This window comes from Neopelma chrysocephalum, unplaced genomic scaffold (genome assembly GCF_003984885.1).
Source record: "Neopelma chrysocephalum unplaced genomic scaffold, ASM398488v2 Primary Assembly neopelma1_123, whole genome shotgun sequence".
Lineage (NCBI taxonomy): Eukaryota > Metazoa > Chordata > Aves > Passeriformes > Pipridae > Neopelma > Neopelma chrysocephalum.
In genome coordinates this window covers 1494893-1511087 of record NW_020897785.1, presented here as the reverse complement: position 1 = coordinate 1511087, position 16195 = coordinate 1494893, and the positions used below count along the sequence as shown (strand labels likewise).

General features: G+C 44.3%; 1 protein-coding gene across 2 annotated transcripts in view; it reads right to left on the bottom strand.

Moving 5' to 3' along the window:
• Window positions 1-16195, bottom strand: part of INTS9 (integrator complex subunit 9) — a 62785-nt gene that overhangs the window by 37949 nt on the left and 8641 nt on the right. For both annotated transcript variants that reach the window (XR_003536592.1, XM_027697848.1), the window contains exons 3-8: window positions 15757-15817; window positions 13490-13552; window positions 9723-9862; window positions 8024-8110; window positions 3855-3975; window positions 2046-2180 (exon numbers count right to left, since the gene is read on the bottom strand). Coding sequence is in view for 1 of the 2 variants with exons in the window: in XM_027697848.1 (XP_027553649.1) it covers window positions 2046-2180; window positions 3855-3975; window positions 8024-8110; window positions 9723-9862; window positions 13490-13552; window positions 15757-15817 (607 nt within the window). In the remaining variant the exon portion in view is untranslated. The remainder of the gene's footprint in view (window positions 1-2045; window positions 2181-3854; window positions 3976-8023; window positions 8111-9722; window positions 9863-13489; window positions 13553-15756; window positions 15818-16195) is intronic.

The following is a 16195-nucleotide window of genomic DNA, read 5'->3' as shown; positions in this document are numbered from 1 at the left end:
TGCATTGATTTTTGTGGGTTAATGTAAAGAATATGTCTTAAAAAGCTTTTAGTGACACATCTGAACCTGGGCTGTCAACTCCTGTTCTCCACTTCAGTGGCAACGGTGTCAATTCGAGCCTCAGGAGAGGGGGAGGCAAAATTTCAGTGGAAACCATCTGCCAGAAGACAGAAAAGGGAACAATTAATGGTGCCAGGCCTATCTCCCAACTCACTGGAAAAGTGCTCAGGTTTTGCTGCTGTTCAAAAAGCTCTGGATATGTTTAAAGGATATCCCTTTTAACACAAAATGCAGTGACTGTTTTCACACACTGCTCAAAAACCGGGGATTTCATGATGAGCTGCTCACCACGATTCTGTGGAGAAACAGGTCAGACAAACAACGTCGATTTGCTGAACACAGTTCTGACTCTGTGCCACTCAAGATATTGTTATCATTACATGTTGTCTGTCAAACATCAGAGGGATGAAGAGCTGGCTGGCAGCTCACAAAAGCCACTAGTTATTACAGAATCCATATTGGAGCAGCCTGTGCTGGTGTTCACAGGGGTGAATCCCAGGAGAAAAACTACCCATTGCCTTCAAAAAGCATCTGGGAGCAAATACATGACGATGCTGATTTCTGGTAACGTCTGTGATGTGGTAAATAACAGGAAAAGTGCAAACTGAATGTGATTTTCATGATCTGGTAAAATATTCCTTCAAACTATGTGTTAGTGTAAAATTATGCAAAGTGCAAGGGACTGGATGGTAAAAAATGACGCTGTGGAAAGCACGTGGGACAAGCAGCGCTGCCAGCAGTGAATAATCCCGGTTCCATCTCTTGTTGGAACAGGTGCCTCGGGTTTCAGGGAGGCTCCCAGCACCTTCTCCTGCACTTTTTAAGCTCAAACTGCCCTGTCTGATGCTCCCACTTCTGCTGCAGGTTGCAGTGAGTGCAGATCACAGCTCATGGGCTGTTCACTCACACCCCATTCTCTGCCACTGGGAGTTAATTTCCATAAAAACAAGGCTTTCACCAGGAGTTTCCAGAGAAATGTTCACCTTTGGAAAATGCTGAAGTGTGGCCAGTCTGACCTGATAAACTGAATCAGCCCTTCACATCAACAAAGGCAAAACATTCTCAGTTACCAAACTGCTTCTTACAGAAGCTTCTCCTCACAGAAATATTCCTTTTATACCTTGTCAAATATTGCTGCTCCTTCACTAGGAGGGGATGAGAGAGCACAATGAGGCTGAGGAGAAAAAGGGATTTAGGGGCTTCAATACATTTTGTGCAGCTGAAGAATGGCCAGACTATTAAGGATCCTTTCCCTACTGCAGCTGCTCAGCTCCTGAGAACAAGCTTTTAAGTGAAGGATGCTCAGAAGCAAAGCACTCCACAGATCCCCACCTTGGGGGGAAATCACTTACTGATCATCAACCTGACACATTTGCTAAAATTATTTTCAAATACCTCCTGCTAATAATGCTTTTAACTATTTTGACAACTTCTGAAGCACACACAGCCCCGCAAACTTCAAACCATTCTTTGCACTAAGAATTTATGGATCTGGAGAGAATTAATTTACTGGAAATTACATCTACAGCACTATAAAGACTTTGCCCTTAGCAGAGCAGGGTGGAAGAGTTGGCAGGCAGTTAGCCATCATTTCTCCCAAGGAAGGATGTTTCAGAAGTGATATAGAAGCAGTCTGTGAACTGTCTGCGAAGACTCGTTGGTGAAATATGGATTTAAAAAAATTCACTAATGCTCTATTGTTTAACTCTGTTGAAAATTTCCTGTTTAAAGAGAATTTCACAGTTATAAGTGAACATCAAATCACCAATAACACAGAATTTTAGTTATGTTTCCCTCATAATTACTGATACCTGTCACTTATCAGGGTGTGTCTTATCAACGCCCACTAAGCCCAGCCATTGATAACAGAATTACCTTAGGATGGCTTCTATCCTAAACCTGACCCCAGCTGGAATAAGCTCTTCTTTTATTTTTAGCAAAGACATTCCCCTCTAAAGAAGACAAACAGAAGTGAGGGGCTGTACCTGAGGGTGTGTTGTCAGTAGAGAAGATCCTGAAACGTAGGAAACCTTTTCATAGTGCGACTGGATGATCCAGTTGGAACTTCCCAGAGCGTAGCCTGAGCTCAGGGGGGTGACCTGCACAGCACCAAACAGCTCCTGGAACACACAGCAAGACACATGAACTTGGGTGAGCCCCAAAACAGGTCATTTGATCATCAGTGATGTGAATTTTAAGAGCAGTTCTGCTACTCAAAGCCTTTATGAAGCTGTGAATTACTCATGTCTAACAGGACACACGCTCTGATAGGTGCTTTTCCTCCATGAAGTCTCTTTTCCATGTGAATCCTGTGACATCTAACTGAGCTCAAACTTAACCATACCTCAAAAGGAAGGAATCACTCAGGGTCTTGGTTCTCTGCCTGCCTTTGCTGTATTAAAAAAGTTTGTAGGGGCTTTAAATCTTTGAAAACTCTCTTCTCCTTTAGTCAAATTAAACTGGTGAGAAGGAAGGACAGCAGGAGAGAAGGAAGGACAAGCACTTAGCACTTCTCCACTGACAAAAAAACTCTGCTTGGGTTGCAAGTTTGACTGAGGAAAACAAATTTAACCTCAAACTCACTCACTTTCTGACTTTACTTCTTTTTAGATGCTGTCTACTGGTGATTTAGAAACACCACCCTGTAAACTCAATCCACATTTTAGTTTCAGCATGAGCAGCCTGACAGTTGTCTCCTTCCCAGGTGTCATTAGGAACACAAAGCAATGTGTTACCCTTGTTTGGAGAGAGGAAAATCAGCCTCCACGAACACCTCCCTAATGTGATCTGCTTTCTGGTTACTGAATAATGGAACAAGCACCCGATTTCTGCAATACTAATGATTTTTCTACTATCTCAATACACATTTGGATGCCCTGGAGAACAAGGCAGGGCCTCCATCCCTCAGAGCGTGTAAACCAAGGCTCTAAAGTCTGGTTATAATTTTAAAAGTTAGCTTTGGGAGGAGATAAAATATGCTTGTTTTTTTTTCCACAGTAATTGTAAAAGAATGATTGGCTCAGATGCACAGAGGTAAAATCAGGAGGTGCATCCACACTGTGAGGGTGGTTGAAAATAAAGAGTAACAACCCATGGATACTGAGGAGTCACAACTTACTTTAACCCATTTTTTTATTTCTTATGGCCCTGAGCAACAAAACCAGGTACCATGGCCCACACAAGAGCAGGGATCGTGGCCATGTGCTGCCTGCAAACCACAAGGGATCTGCAGACTATGGAATTGTTGGTTCAGTTCATTCTGGAAACTACACTGGATTATAGTCAACAACATTACAGACAATGAGTGTTATCTGGGAGCTCTGGGAAAGGAGTTTCTGCAGTTCATGTTGAACCATTAGGTTTTGTTTACAATCCCTAATTTACAGCATGGAAGAAAGTGGAGGCTGAAGCACTCAAAAGACTCCCAGAAGTGAGATACGGTAACTCAGGAGGGGATGTGGCTTTACAGAGAGGATCCATCCATTCCCTGCATCCTCCCAGCTCTCAGTGGGCCGCCCATCAACTCCAAATTTGAAGGTACACAGCCTTAAAATTGGCCTCCCCAAGGAAGAGGAGAAACAAATGGATATTCCCTGATCTCACCGAACAGGAACCCTTCCTGGGAGGCAGAGACTGTGGGACATTCCTTATTATCCAGTCTCGCTTTCCTAGGCTATGGTAACTAGATCTTACACAGGAGCAGGAGGGGAAAGAGAAAAGGAAGGGCATTTCCAGGGAAAAGATGGGAGACAAGTTGTTGGTGTCGACCTGAGGGCAGCTTTAGAGGTACTCACAATTTTCTGGGAATATCCCACGAGCTGGATCTTACTGAGGGCTGCATTCACTTCTGGCATGGTGTAGCACTTCCTCCACATGGACACCTCCACCGCGTCCTTCAGCGGCGCCGGCAGCAACCTGCACACACCAACACCTTCAGGATGTCCTGGTGGACTTTTTACACCCCTCTCTATTCTCCAGATCTTAGATTTCATTCTATTTGTTTTCAATATGCCTGGTGCTTCTAAGTCAGGGCTCCTGTTGAGGAGCAGCCCATTCCACCCCACCCCAAGGACTGCTGTCTTTCAGCTCCTCGTTGCTGTTCTATCCAGCCCTTGCATCAAAGAAGGAGCTGGGACTGAGGTGTTATCACGACTCTTGTGGTGTTTTCATCACTGAAAAACGAGATGTCAACATGAAATGCACCATCAGCACTGGCAGAGAGGACTGGGATCTTGGATCAGTGTCTATTTTGCACATCCTAATAATCTGAAAACATGTGAATAATCTAATACCCTAATAATCTGAGACAATGCTGTGATTAAAATCAGGTACCAGACCATGACCAGGGGTGGCCCTGCTCTGAGTTTTGTCACTGGTCTCTTCCAAGAGGACGTGTCCCTGCAGCTCAGCTTCCCTGCCTTCACCCCCCAGTGCACTGGCAAGGATACACGAGCTGACACTGCAGAGCTCTTTGAAATCCCCTCCACGGAAGTATTTAAGATGTTTTACACCAAAGTAAAATCCATCCATTCTGCCCCTCGCAGACATTGCAAGTGAGCTGGACAGCGTTGTCAAGGGAAGAAGTGAACTATAATGTCACAGCCTCTAAGAGGGATGGCTAACTCCTGGGAAATAAATCTTCCTTAGGAACACGGACTGAGGCAGGAAGCAGCACAGCTGCCAAATGCGTAAGAAGAATAGGATATTTTTTTTTTTGTATATTAAACCAATGCTAAATCAAAGGCTAATTCAAACCAATTTCCAAAGATTTATGGAAATTGGTCAAGTTTCTTTGATCAATTTGTTTAAAGGAATTTAATTTATTGTTATATCTACTAGGTCAGTGAACTCCTCCATAATTTAAGATACTGAAGAAAGGATTAAGGGCAGCTCTTGCCAAGACCACTGCACAGGTCTGGAGCGATAACTGTAATTCCAGCACACGCTGGCTGAAAGCTCATTGTGCTTCAGGAAACAAACAAAGCCTTCAAGGTCTTTTTTGGGAAGTCAAGCAACAAAAGGCCAAACAATGTGGATAGTTGTCCACCACTGCACTGAAGCAAATTGCCTGTAAAAGCCTTTAACCCACCGTAAGAGGCATTTAGTGTTGGATGCTTTCAGGAGCTTCTCTTCTGGGAAGAGGAGAATATTTCTCCAGGTAATGGAGAAAGTGGGGAATTGTCCTTGGTGATGGAAGGAAGTTTCTATCAGCCTTGACTCTGTGGCTGTGCTGTAAAAATACTCTGATCCCTGGCAGAGACCAGTGGCACCAGTCTCCAGTGGTTTCATTGGGGTGAGCGGCACAGAGACGACGAGGTGCTGGTCCCTCAGGTGTGCCCCTGCTGCCATTCAGTCTGTCACCCTTTAAAATCTGTAAAACCACTTTTAAAATCTGTACAGAGTTACTAGAGGATATTTTACAGCCTGGAGTAAATCTACTAAAATCATGGCAATGCCCTGTTACGGATCACCTCACAACAACCACGTGTGTGGGCAGATGCTGGGACAGCCACAAGCAGGAGGGTACCATGAAGCAGCACCATCAAGGACACAAAATTTAGGCTTGAGAAACTCAGAGGTTTGGTTTTTTAACTCGGCATCTGCACAGAGACAGTCCCTCCTGGTCCATACAAAGGGTGACATTTAAGATATGACATAAAAAAGAGAATTGTTTGAAGGGAGAGGAGGATGCAGCACCAAACTAGATCAGAACTTGTCCCCCATTCAGCCTCAGGAAACAGCCTGTTTCAGATGTTTTAGAGAAAGGTATAAGAAAGCATCAAACAAGAAGTCAGCAAAGTGCTTTTCGTAAGGCAAACTTCCTCTTTGCCCCCTGAATCCCAATCAGTGTGAAAGATATCCTGGCTGACATCTACAGAGCTCATCTCAAATAAAACCCACTGGCAATAAAGCTGGCTAAGCTATTAGTTCAGATTGGATATGATAATGGAAAAATGTAAACCACTCTAATGAACTTATTATTATATTTTATACAGTGTTTGCATTTAAAATGCTCCAGTGCTTTATCTAATGGAGATGACAACACTTTGTGTTCTATACTAACTGTTCAGAGTGGGACCAGCTGAACTGTAAAGCAGTAATGGGGATTGATCAGCCTGAGAAATTCAAGTTACACTCAGAAGTAATAAATATTCTGTCCTAGCAACAGCTGAGTATTAAAAAAAACCCAATTCCTCAAGGATCACATTTGCTTAACTAACGGATGTCAGCCCAACCCTGCCTGTGCCATTAGCCAGGTGCTGATTTGTGGAGCAGCGCAGGTTTGCTCACATGCTCTAATAATCAGTTCCATTCACTCCTGCCTGACACTTGTCACCAGGAGCCTCAAAACACTTTGCAAACATTAATTAAGTCCCTGTGTGCCCTCTGGGGTGGGTGGGAGCTCTGTGTTACAGAAGCACAGGGAGGTGAGGAGGGGAACTCACAGCAAAGGTGGAAAGGGAATTCAGATTTGTCTCCAGACAACACTGGTTTGTGGCCTCATGGCAGAGTTTCTGATATACAAATTTATGTTACTAAAGAGCTGTTTAGTACCTCCCTGGTCCCCCTTCAGAACAGCTACATGATGGGACCCAGGAAGAACATTAATTTTGGGGTACTTCCTCAGAAATACGAGAGAGGAAGATGTATTTTAAATACCACTTCAACAAAAAAAAGACTGCAGCCTCCTCCAGCAGCTGGATCAGAACAAAGATTCCCTCTCTGTGCTTTGCCTCTGGAATAGTCAGCAGCATGTAAAGTGCCAGGCAGCACTTTTCCTAAAATACGACCACCAGGCAAGTGACATTCTCTGAGCTCCAAGATATATGAGCCTCCTTTAAACTGTGCATACAAAACACGCCGCGGTGTGATGGGAACAACGGCTCCAGTCCTCCCTCTCCACACACCAGGAGCTGCAGGAGTGGGTCTGCAAAACTCCAAAATTAAAAAAAAAAGACACTATTCTGAGAATCCTGATAAACTTTACTTTGCTTTACATCCCAGTTTTACTTGCCTTCTTCAGAAGAGTGAGAGTTACAGTGCAAAGGCTGCTCCTAAGCTCAGCAGGGGAACACAATATACACAATATATGGGATTTTTAATTTCTTTGCTTTGTGGCAATGGAAAATATCAACATACAACATAGGAAATAATTCATTTTTAGGGAACTTTTAAATCGAGCCACCTTAAGAATTAGCGGTAGAAAATGGGAGATCAATTAAAAATGCACAAAGCAGCCTTTAAAAATAACTTTCTAATCAACCAACCCTATCTTTAAAATGTGCTAAAAACGAAACTCTCTCCTCCAAAGAACATGTTGTGCACCTAAAATTGGTTTTATTTCCAAGGAAAGCATTATCTGCAATTAGTAAACTGTATGGATAATTTTTAGATTCCACAGGCTTTCAAAATGTTAGATGTAGAAGCCCTCAATTTTGAGCACCTTGTTTTGATGAACAGCTGGAATAATGGACATGGTGTTTCCAAATAACCTTTTTTATTCAGGTTTTGATTTGGTCTGAAGCTTTGGAAAGCCAAAAATCTCACTTCTGTTGTTCAGGTGTAAAAGAAGATGGTAAGAAAGGTAACACTGCTCTGTTACCTCCAACAGCTGTGTCTTGACTTTCTTAGTATTTCAGCAAACATGAACGTAAATATCATTTTAAATTTAAATTATTCCAATACAATATAATTAAGTTTAAATAGCCTGCTAATTTCAACAATGTTTTATGATGTTAATACAAAAATGTGCTGGTTTTATCCACCACCATGGAGCTAAACTAAATCAAGCTTGTGAGGTTGGAAGCCCAACAATGTGCAAACGATTTAGAGAAAGATCTGACCCAAGTGAACCTTTTTCTTGGAAATCTCAAACGGGGGGAGCTGACCCATCATTCCAGTGAATCCTAACCTCTGGCTAGTGTTTTAGGACAGCCACCTTTCCCGGTGACTTGTTCCTTACCTCTGCACCTCCTTGTTCTTCCACATGGAGGCAGACTGAGCCTTTGGCACGCGTTCAATGGAATTCACCAGTTCTTCCATGAGGAGTCTGAAAAGATGAACAGGACTAAATTAGTACTGCAGCCTTTCACACAGGAGAGAGTTGAGAGCTTTGTCCCAAATCTTTCCAAAATACCCCACAAGCTGTAACGCTGTCAGGCAGTTTTAAAGAGGGATCTTCCCACAGAGGCATCGCAGCAATTACCGACAACCAACACTATCCCTCTTTCTCCACAGAGCATTCCCAGTTCCATCTGCCTGGCTGTGACAGCACAGGATCTGGCCCACTGGGTTATGGGGCATTTGGAAAGTGCAAGATAATTCCTTCATTACTGTCATATGGAATGAGACAAAATACACAAGGAAAGCTCGTTAGCTGGTGCCTGTTTATCACCTGGAGAAGCCAAGCACATCGTCAGAGGGAACCCTCCTCCTCTACCAGTGCACATTTGAGACAGAGAAATATGTCAGGCATTAGAAATTCTCCCTGCAGACTTCACTGCATCTGTAGCTGTGTCACAGATTTACCTGCAGAATGGCATCTGGAATTACTTGGGATGGGGAGAACCACACCAGTACATTCTCCCAGAAGACTCTTATCTTCAACTCTGGACCAACCCCAGAGCTCTATTACTTAGTTCATATTCATACAATTCCTTTCACCTACAAGGGCCTTCAGTTTCTGTTTGTTTTCACACAATGGGGGAATTACTCTGGCATGGGAAGTTTGCACAGGACCATTAACAGCCAAAGATTCCTGCTCTGAAGTGCTTACAGAGTAGCCCAGATACCAGGGCCTTATGTGGGTTCTAATTGCTGAACGTGGCAGCTGCTCTGCACGAGGGAGGCAGAGACCACAAGACCAGTTAGGCCTCATCAAGGGACAAACCTGCAGGGTTTGGTGTTGACCTATTCAATCAACAAGACAATTTTGTAAGAATACACTGGCAAGTTTGGTGACTATGATGGGTTTGACCGCTTTGTCAGGTCTTAGATGCTCTATTTCAGTCTCCTGTTGCTGCTGTTTTCCTCAGTGTTTCTCTCTGGAGTTCAGAGCTTTTGTATCTCAACTGTCATTTGAGGTGAAGTCTGCTTAAATTCCCTTCCATGGAGTGGAGGAAAGTGTGGTTATATGGAATCATAGAATCCTACAATGGTTCCATGAGTTCCAACCCCCTGACATGGGCTGGGACACCTTCCACTATCCCATGTTGCTCCAAGCCCCATCCAACCTGGCCTTGGACCCTTCCAGGGATGGGGCGGCCACAGCTTCTCTGGGCAACCTTTTCCAGTTTTCTTATTGAAAAGACTCCTTTTGTTTAAGAGAATCAGAGAGGAGCAGGAGAAATCCCTAATCCATGGGGTTCAAAGCTGGCTATATGGCAATTGCTGCTCCAGGTGTCTCAGCCCACTCCAGATCTACTGTCCCACATCAACTGCCTGGATTCAACACAAAGCACCCGCTGCAAGTGTTGAAGATGGTTCCAGAGGTTGGGAAACATTGAGTTAACACATTTGCAGCACTAAGGACTTGGCTGGTGTTCAGCTCCTGCCTAAGAGCCTCTTGGGAACGAGACACCCCTGCTCTCCCTGTGTTGTCCTTTACACCTTCTCCTGAGCAGTGATGAAAGAGGAGCAGAGAACATTAAGGGGCTCTTTACCTGCCGATTTGAACAGTGGGCTCGGTGGCATAGACTGTGCCAGTGAACCCTGTGTACTCTGTGATGTAGGGCAGTGCCATCATGCAGTGATAGTTGGAGATCAAGATCACATCCACTGTGGAGAGGTCAAGCAGTTCAGTCTGAAAACAGAGCAGAGAGATAAGCAACATGTAACCCTTTCATGCAGTTTAAGCGATGGAAGAAAAGCTTCTTATTCTGTTTTTGTTTTGGTTTTTTTTAAATTTATAGTGCAGGAATGTAACCAGTTTATATAAAAAAAAGTCTGTCTCGTGCCATGCCTCAGCTGGGGCAAAGATTAATATTTCCTTCAAATTAACAAGATTTATTTAAAAGCCCTCTAAAAGGAAACCATGTCCTGGGTTTGTCTGTGTTTCATACATGGAAATGGCTGCTGTTATGAGATCCATGGTGATCACACTTTTATCAAAGAACTCATATGTGCACTTCCTTAGGGAGGAACAGACACCAGAACTTCTGCAGCACTGATTTAGCAGGGTGGCTCATATTTTTTTTATGCAGCACATCCTACTGTACCCCAGGAGAGTGAGAGAGATGAATGAAGACTGTATTTATTCCTACACTTAAAATAATTCTATTTTCCCCAAGTAAACTCTTGGCATCTTTATCATTCACATTTTCTACAGCAGGAGATGAAGCTCATTCATAGGCTACAACAAAACAGTTGGGTGGGTCCAATTTGTTTTGATGTGACAGTTTAGACAAGAGTTTTGAGAGCAACAGAAGATTTCACACATTGTTAAAAGAATTTTAATTAGAAATATTTACTGGTAATGCTATAACACAAACGGTGTCAAGTCAGGAATTTACAAGATGTATGACCTCTAACTCAGTTATTATAGAGCAGCTAATGGAATTCAACACTCATCAAGCACATATTATCTGATTACAAGGCTTGGTCCAGCAATTTGAATAAAAAAGGCAGGAAAGTAGGTCACTCTGCTTTTCAGAGGGCTGACACAGTGCTCTGGTGACAAGCTGCTTAACTCCTCTCTAAGCACTCATGGTTTCAGTCCATGATCACAGCTAATGTTGGAGCCACGATCTCCAAGCTGGGAACAGGAGGTGAAACACCATCCTGGGATCCCTGACAGGGCAACTTTTATCTCACTGAGCCTCCAGGCAGAGACACACTCACTGTGGGGTACCAATGGATCCGCTGACGCCTCCTCCTGCCAAGGCCTGGTTCCTTCATGAACTGGTTTTCAGCTTGTCCAGAATCAAATTCTAGAGTGGTTCGAGTGGGAAGGGACCTTAAAACTCATCGCATTCCACCCCCTGTCATGGGCAGGGACACCTTCCACTAGCCAAGGTTGCTCCAAGCCCCATCCCACCTGGCCTCGGACACTTCCAGGGATGGGGCAGCCACAGCTTCTCTGGGCAACCTCTGCCAGGGCCTCACCACCCTCACAGCCAACAATTCCTTCCCAATCTCCCATCTAACCTGCCCTCTGTCCTGTCCCTCCATCCCTTGTCCCAAGTCCCTCTCCAGCTCTCCTGGAGCCCCTTTAGGCACTGCAAGGGGTTCTGAGGTCTCCCTGGAGCCTTCACTTCTCCAGGCTGAGCCCCCTCAGCTCTCCCAGCCCATCTCTCAGAGATGCTCCAGCCCTGAGCTGAACCCCAGCCCAGGTGAGCCCTCAGGAGGATACACACCACCACTTTCCAGCCTTCAGCATCCCACATCTCAGAAGCATTTACTGAAAGGATGAAAAGGGTGTCAAAACCAAAACAAAGTCAAATCTTCCCTGGGACTTGCGGCGATCTCACCGAAGTGCCTTTGAACTAAAGAGGTTTCAAAATGTTTCTTGAAATGTGAAGTGAAAGAGCAGAAGGTTGCCAAGCAAAGAGAGGGCTGCACCCTGCACTCTGACATGTGTGAGTGTACTCTGCTGCCCAGACAGCCTTTAGCACCTTGTGGCTGCTGGATTAGATCCAAATCTTGGCTTGCTTTGGCAATGGTGTTCCTGGAAGCGATACCTTGATTCTCCCACTAACTGCTTTTGCAGACAAGTTTCTTCAAAAGAAGTGGCGTGGAAGGAGACAAAGGGAAAGACAAAGCCTCCTTCACACAAGCTCCTTCTTATCCTGTGCTGCCAAACACCAGCAACGTTCCCACTGTGCTGATGCTTTCAGCTGGCCACAACACCCGAAACTCCTGCAGGCAGGTGAGCTCGAGGTGCCAGCTGGGTATCACCAGCACATCTCTTCCTGGTGCTCACAGAGACTTGGCATCTGTTGGGGACTTTGGAAAACATCTGGGAGGCCAATTTTAAAGTCCCTGCAATGGTGACAAGTGCAGCTGGTTGTTGTAACATGGACTGCTGGGAAGCAGCTCCATGCAGTGGTAACACGGGTAAAATGAAGCAGCGACTCCCCTTTTTAGAGCTGCACATGTGGGTGTTTTTCAGCTCAACAAAGTAACCAGAAAGCCTGGCTGAAGCATCCTAAACCCCAGCAGATTATCCTTCCTGCACATGGTCTCAATTCCAAAGGGAATCCAGCACATAAAACTCCATCTTTCCCCTGATCTGAGCCACAATGGCGTTTTCTACATATACAGATGCTTCCTGTATTCCTTCCATAGCACAGTAACCAAAGAGATCACAAGCACCCTGTATTATTAGGGGTTTGGGTTAGGTATTTTTGGTGTGATTGGATTATAACCATTCCAGATGGGATGGAATGGTTATGATCTGTTGGAATCACTTGCCAAAGCCAGTACCAGAGCTGCAAACTTGCTTGGAAGAATCGAGATGACAAGAGTCAGGAGCTGCCAGAGGTGAGTTTCCTGGGATCCACAGACAGAAACACTATTGCCAGAACCCCAGCAAGCTGACAACAACCTTCCAGGAGTGTTTTTTGTGCCTCCTGCCAACAAGGTCAGGCAGAAGGGGAAAAAGAAATCGCTGCCCAAAAGCAATTGTCTGTCTTTGAATGACAGAGAAAACATCCCAACATGAAATGAAAGAACTGATGTTATCACAGTCTGAACACACTGAGGGAAGAGGATACTATTCCCAGACCATTCCCCATCATTCACCCCCATCTCTCTCTGCTCAGCTTTTGACTCCTACACAGACTATTACCCTGATCAGTCAGGTGACCTCGGGTAATCCAAACATCTTCAACAGTCTTGCTTTCTTTTTTTCTTTTGAATCCATGAATTCTTGTAAAAAACAGCTTGAGAAGCAGCCACTTGCAGCCATGTCAGTGGATTTGAAGACACAGTTCTTCCTCAAAGAGGCAGAGATGGGCAACAAAGAAGGCAGCAACAGTTTTTAACCTAAATGTGCTGCTGGCAGAAACGCAGCCCAGAAGAATCCAAACCTGGCTTAACCACACATTCAGCTCCCCAGAGAGCTCCACTGGGCAGGTCCTGAATTCATGGTTAGAGACAAACAGCATTCCTTGTCTTCATTCCCTGCCCTTATCTGGATCAGCACATGTATCCTGTCATATTCCAGCCCAGCTCAGTCAGATTGTCTTTGGAAGGCCCATAAAAAGGGACAGTTGAGTCTTATTCTTGTGTGAGATATAGATCTGCTCAAGGAAACCTTCCACACCTCCCAAAACCTCTGTTGAAAAGGGCTGTTTCCATCCTTTTCCCAGTTTTAGCAGTGTTATTTACTGAGCAGTAATTAAATAGCAATAACCTGGTAATAATAATAATTTAGCAATTTTCTCCCACATGATTGAACAGAGCCAGATTTTCAGCAAAATAAACTCACCTCTGGCAAGCAGAACTCAGGCACCGAGTCCACAAACACGTGGCCAGAGCACTCCTTGAGCTCCTGTAAAAACCACACCAACAGAAAAGACACAAAAATACAACACAATGTTACTCCAGTGCAGCACATTTTGCATTTTCCAAACCTTTTCTTCATCACAGGTAGATTCCAGCCTGTTATTACTTTATGTTTATGCCCCTTCTTGGTGTAGGTAGATCTGCTGAAATTGCTTTCATGCCAGATGAGGCTGCTTGGGGTCTGAAGGGATCAGATCCTTGTTGGGAGAACAGAAGGAGCACTTTGGTAGGTCAGGAAGGAGCCCTGGGAATCACTGGTGGGTGGTTTGGAAGGCAAGTTTGCAATTTAGTTTTGGTTCCAAACAACATCCAACCTCTCTGTCTTATTAGGACCAGAATGCAATTTTTAGCCCCTTTCTCAGAGTATTTGATGAAGCAACTTTTGGGGATCTAAGCTCTACATGGAACTTTTTATTAGATTTAGCTCCACCAGATCTCTAGTCCTCTATTTTCTTCCTCTTTTTCCAAGGCTGACATCAAAAATCTTCGTCACATAAAAAGACAGGGCTATGTGTGGAACAAAAATATTCCCAACTCCACTCCTAACACACCTCACAGGATATCTCCCACCCACTCTTCTCTCCTGGATGCTTCCCTTGTCCCACAGTGAGGGGTCTCAGCCAGAGTCAGACTGACAGAATTAAAGATTGAATCCAATTGTTAATAATTACAGTGCACCTGCCAACTCATAACGAATGAGCAATTACAGCTCGTGGCAGAAGTCTCCCACCCTCATCTCCAGGGAGTTCAAAATGATTAAAAGGAGATCTCAGCACATTTCAGTGCCTCTCCAGGCCTGAAGTTTTATAACTGTCACTGGAACAGGAATGTCCACCCCACATGATGAAACACCCCCCTTTGACTCCTTCCCTTGCCTTTTTCCAGCAGGGGTCACGGAATTTACCATTCCAGGCAGTCACAGCGGTCAAGGTGAAGGGAAGAGATGCTGCATTTGAATTTCTAACACATGATTTCCATTGGCACTGGGTGAATTTGGAGGTTTCTCTCGAGCACATAATGCAGCAGCTGCACCCCAGAAATGGAAATACATCCCATATAGAACTATACTGACAGTGAGTCGATTCTTTGGGAGCTCTGAGACCGAAGCTGGGGTTCAGGAGAAACATATTCCAGGGAATTCAAACTGAGCAACTCCGTTCCTTGTCCCTGAGCCTTTGCAGCCTGTGATTGCCAGAGAACAAGTGCTCTGAATAGAGCTGTTACTATTTTACCAACACAAATGCTGCCTGCACAGTTTCTTTTGTCTCCAATGAGAAGAAAAATCAGGTCTTTAATCTATGATCTTCAGCTCCCTTGCCTGTAAAAATCAGATCAATCCATTTTGTCCACCTCAAAGTCCCCTACATAACCAACTATTATCAGTGTTTCCTTTAATGTTCCCATAGTCAGAGAACAGTCTATTAAAACAGTATTTTCTCCACTGGTACCTATTGCTGCCCACATCTGAAATGTACCTGCCTATTTTACTAACTTCTGACATATTTTTGTGTTCATTGTTCCCCCGTGGCAGATCAAGCTGGAGGCTGCAGTGCCAAGGTTTGGTTGAAGTCCCAGATAAATTCTGCCTACAAAACTGATGTAATGAAAAGAAGGGGGAAAAAAAAGAGAAATTCTGTCTCTCTCATGTAGCTGAGGAAGTTCTGTGTCTTAGAATTAGGAGGCTGGAGATAAAATCCTCCCTGCTATGTCCAGCAGCAGAACACATGTTGACTTCAGAGGCCAAAGACAAGCTTTTCCTCTCTGAGGGACCTCCCATAGGCAAACCATTCACTCTCTCAGAGTCCTCCTGCCTCAAAAAAGGTACAGTACCAACCTCATTTATAAGCATACTCTGAAGCTTCAGTGTCAGAAAAGTGAGACTGGGGAATAAAAGGCACTCTAAGAAGGCAAGGCACTATTATTTATGGAGCTCCATGAAATACAAAAATATTCATACTGATGACTTCTGCATTTTAAAGAGGATTTTTTATAATCTAGGCTACCTCTGAAGACTGAGAGCCTGGAGTTGCTATTAGCATTTTGTTTCGAACCCTTCTGCTCTACAAGGACACCGTGGATGGTAAAGGTACACACAGAAACCTTTGGGATGAGTCAGTGTGGAATACTGTTCCTGCTCCTAACCTGTCAGGGAGCTTTTGGCATGGCAAGAAAATTCCAAAAGTACAGTACCTTGTCCAGAAAAGTGCTTCCATCTTTCAAAACCCAACCAGGAAGTTTGGACAGCCTGGGGCTGTGGAAAAAAAAAGGAAGAGAAATTATTGGAATATGAACTGGCTCCTGATCAGTGGCCAAGCACAGACCTTGTGTTTGGTGTCACACAGGCAGAGAACAGCATTCCTGTCTCAGGGAAGTAACAGTCTCAATAAAACAGACAGACAGTTTCACTGTGGGTAAGTGTTCACCAAAATGACTTTTACAAATCATGATTATGACACTTCTAAGTAAAAAGTATAAGAGGATCTGGCCTGCAGGGAGTTTGTAGTCATTTATGAGGAGAATTTCAAAAAGGTTCAGTGCTGCTTAGTTGCCCTGTGGTAAAAATGGATGAATAAACAGAAGTTGGGGCAGCAACAAACTCTGGGCTTGAAACAACACAAAAGCACCATAA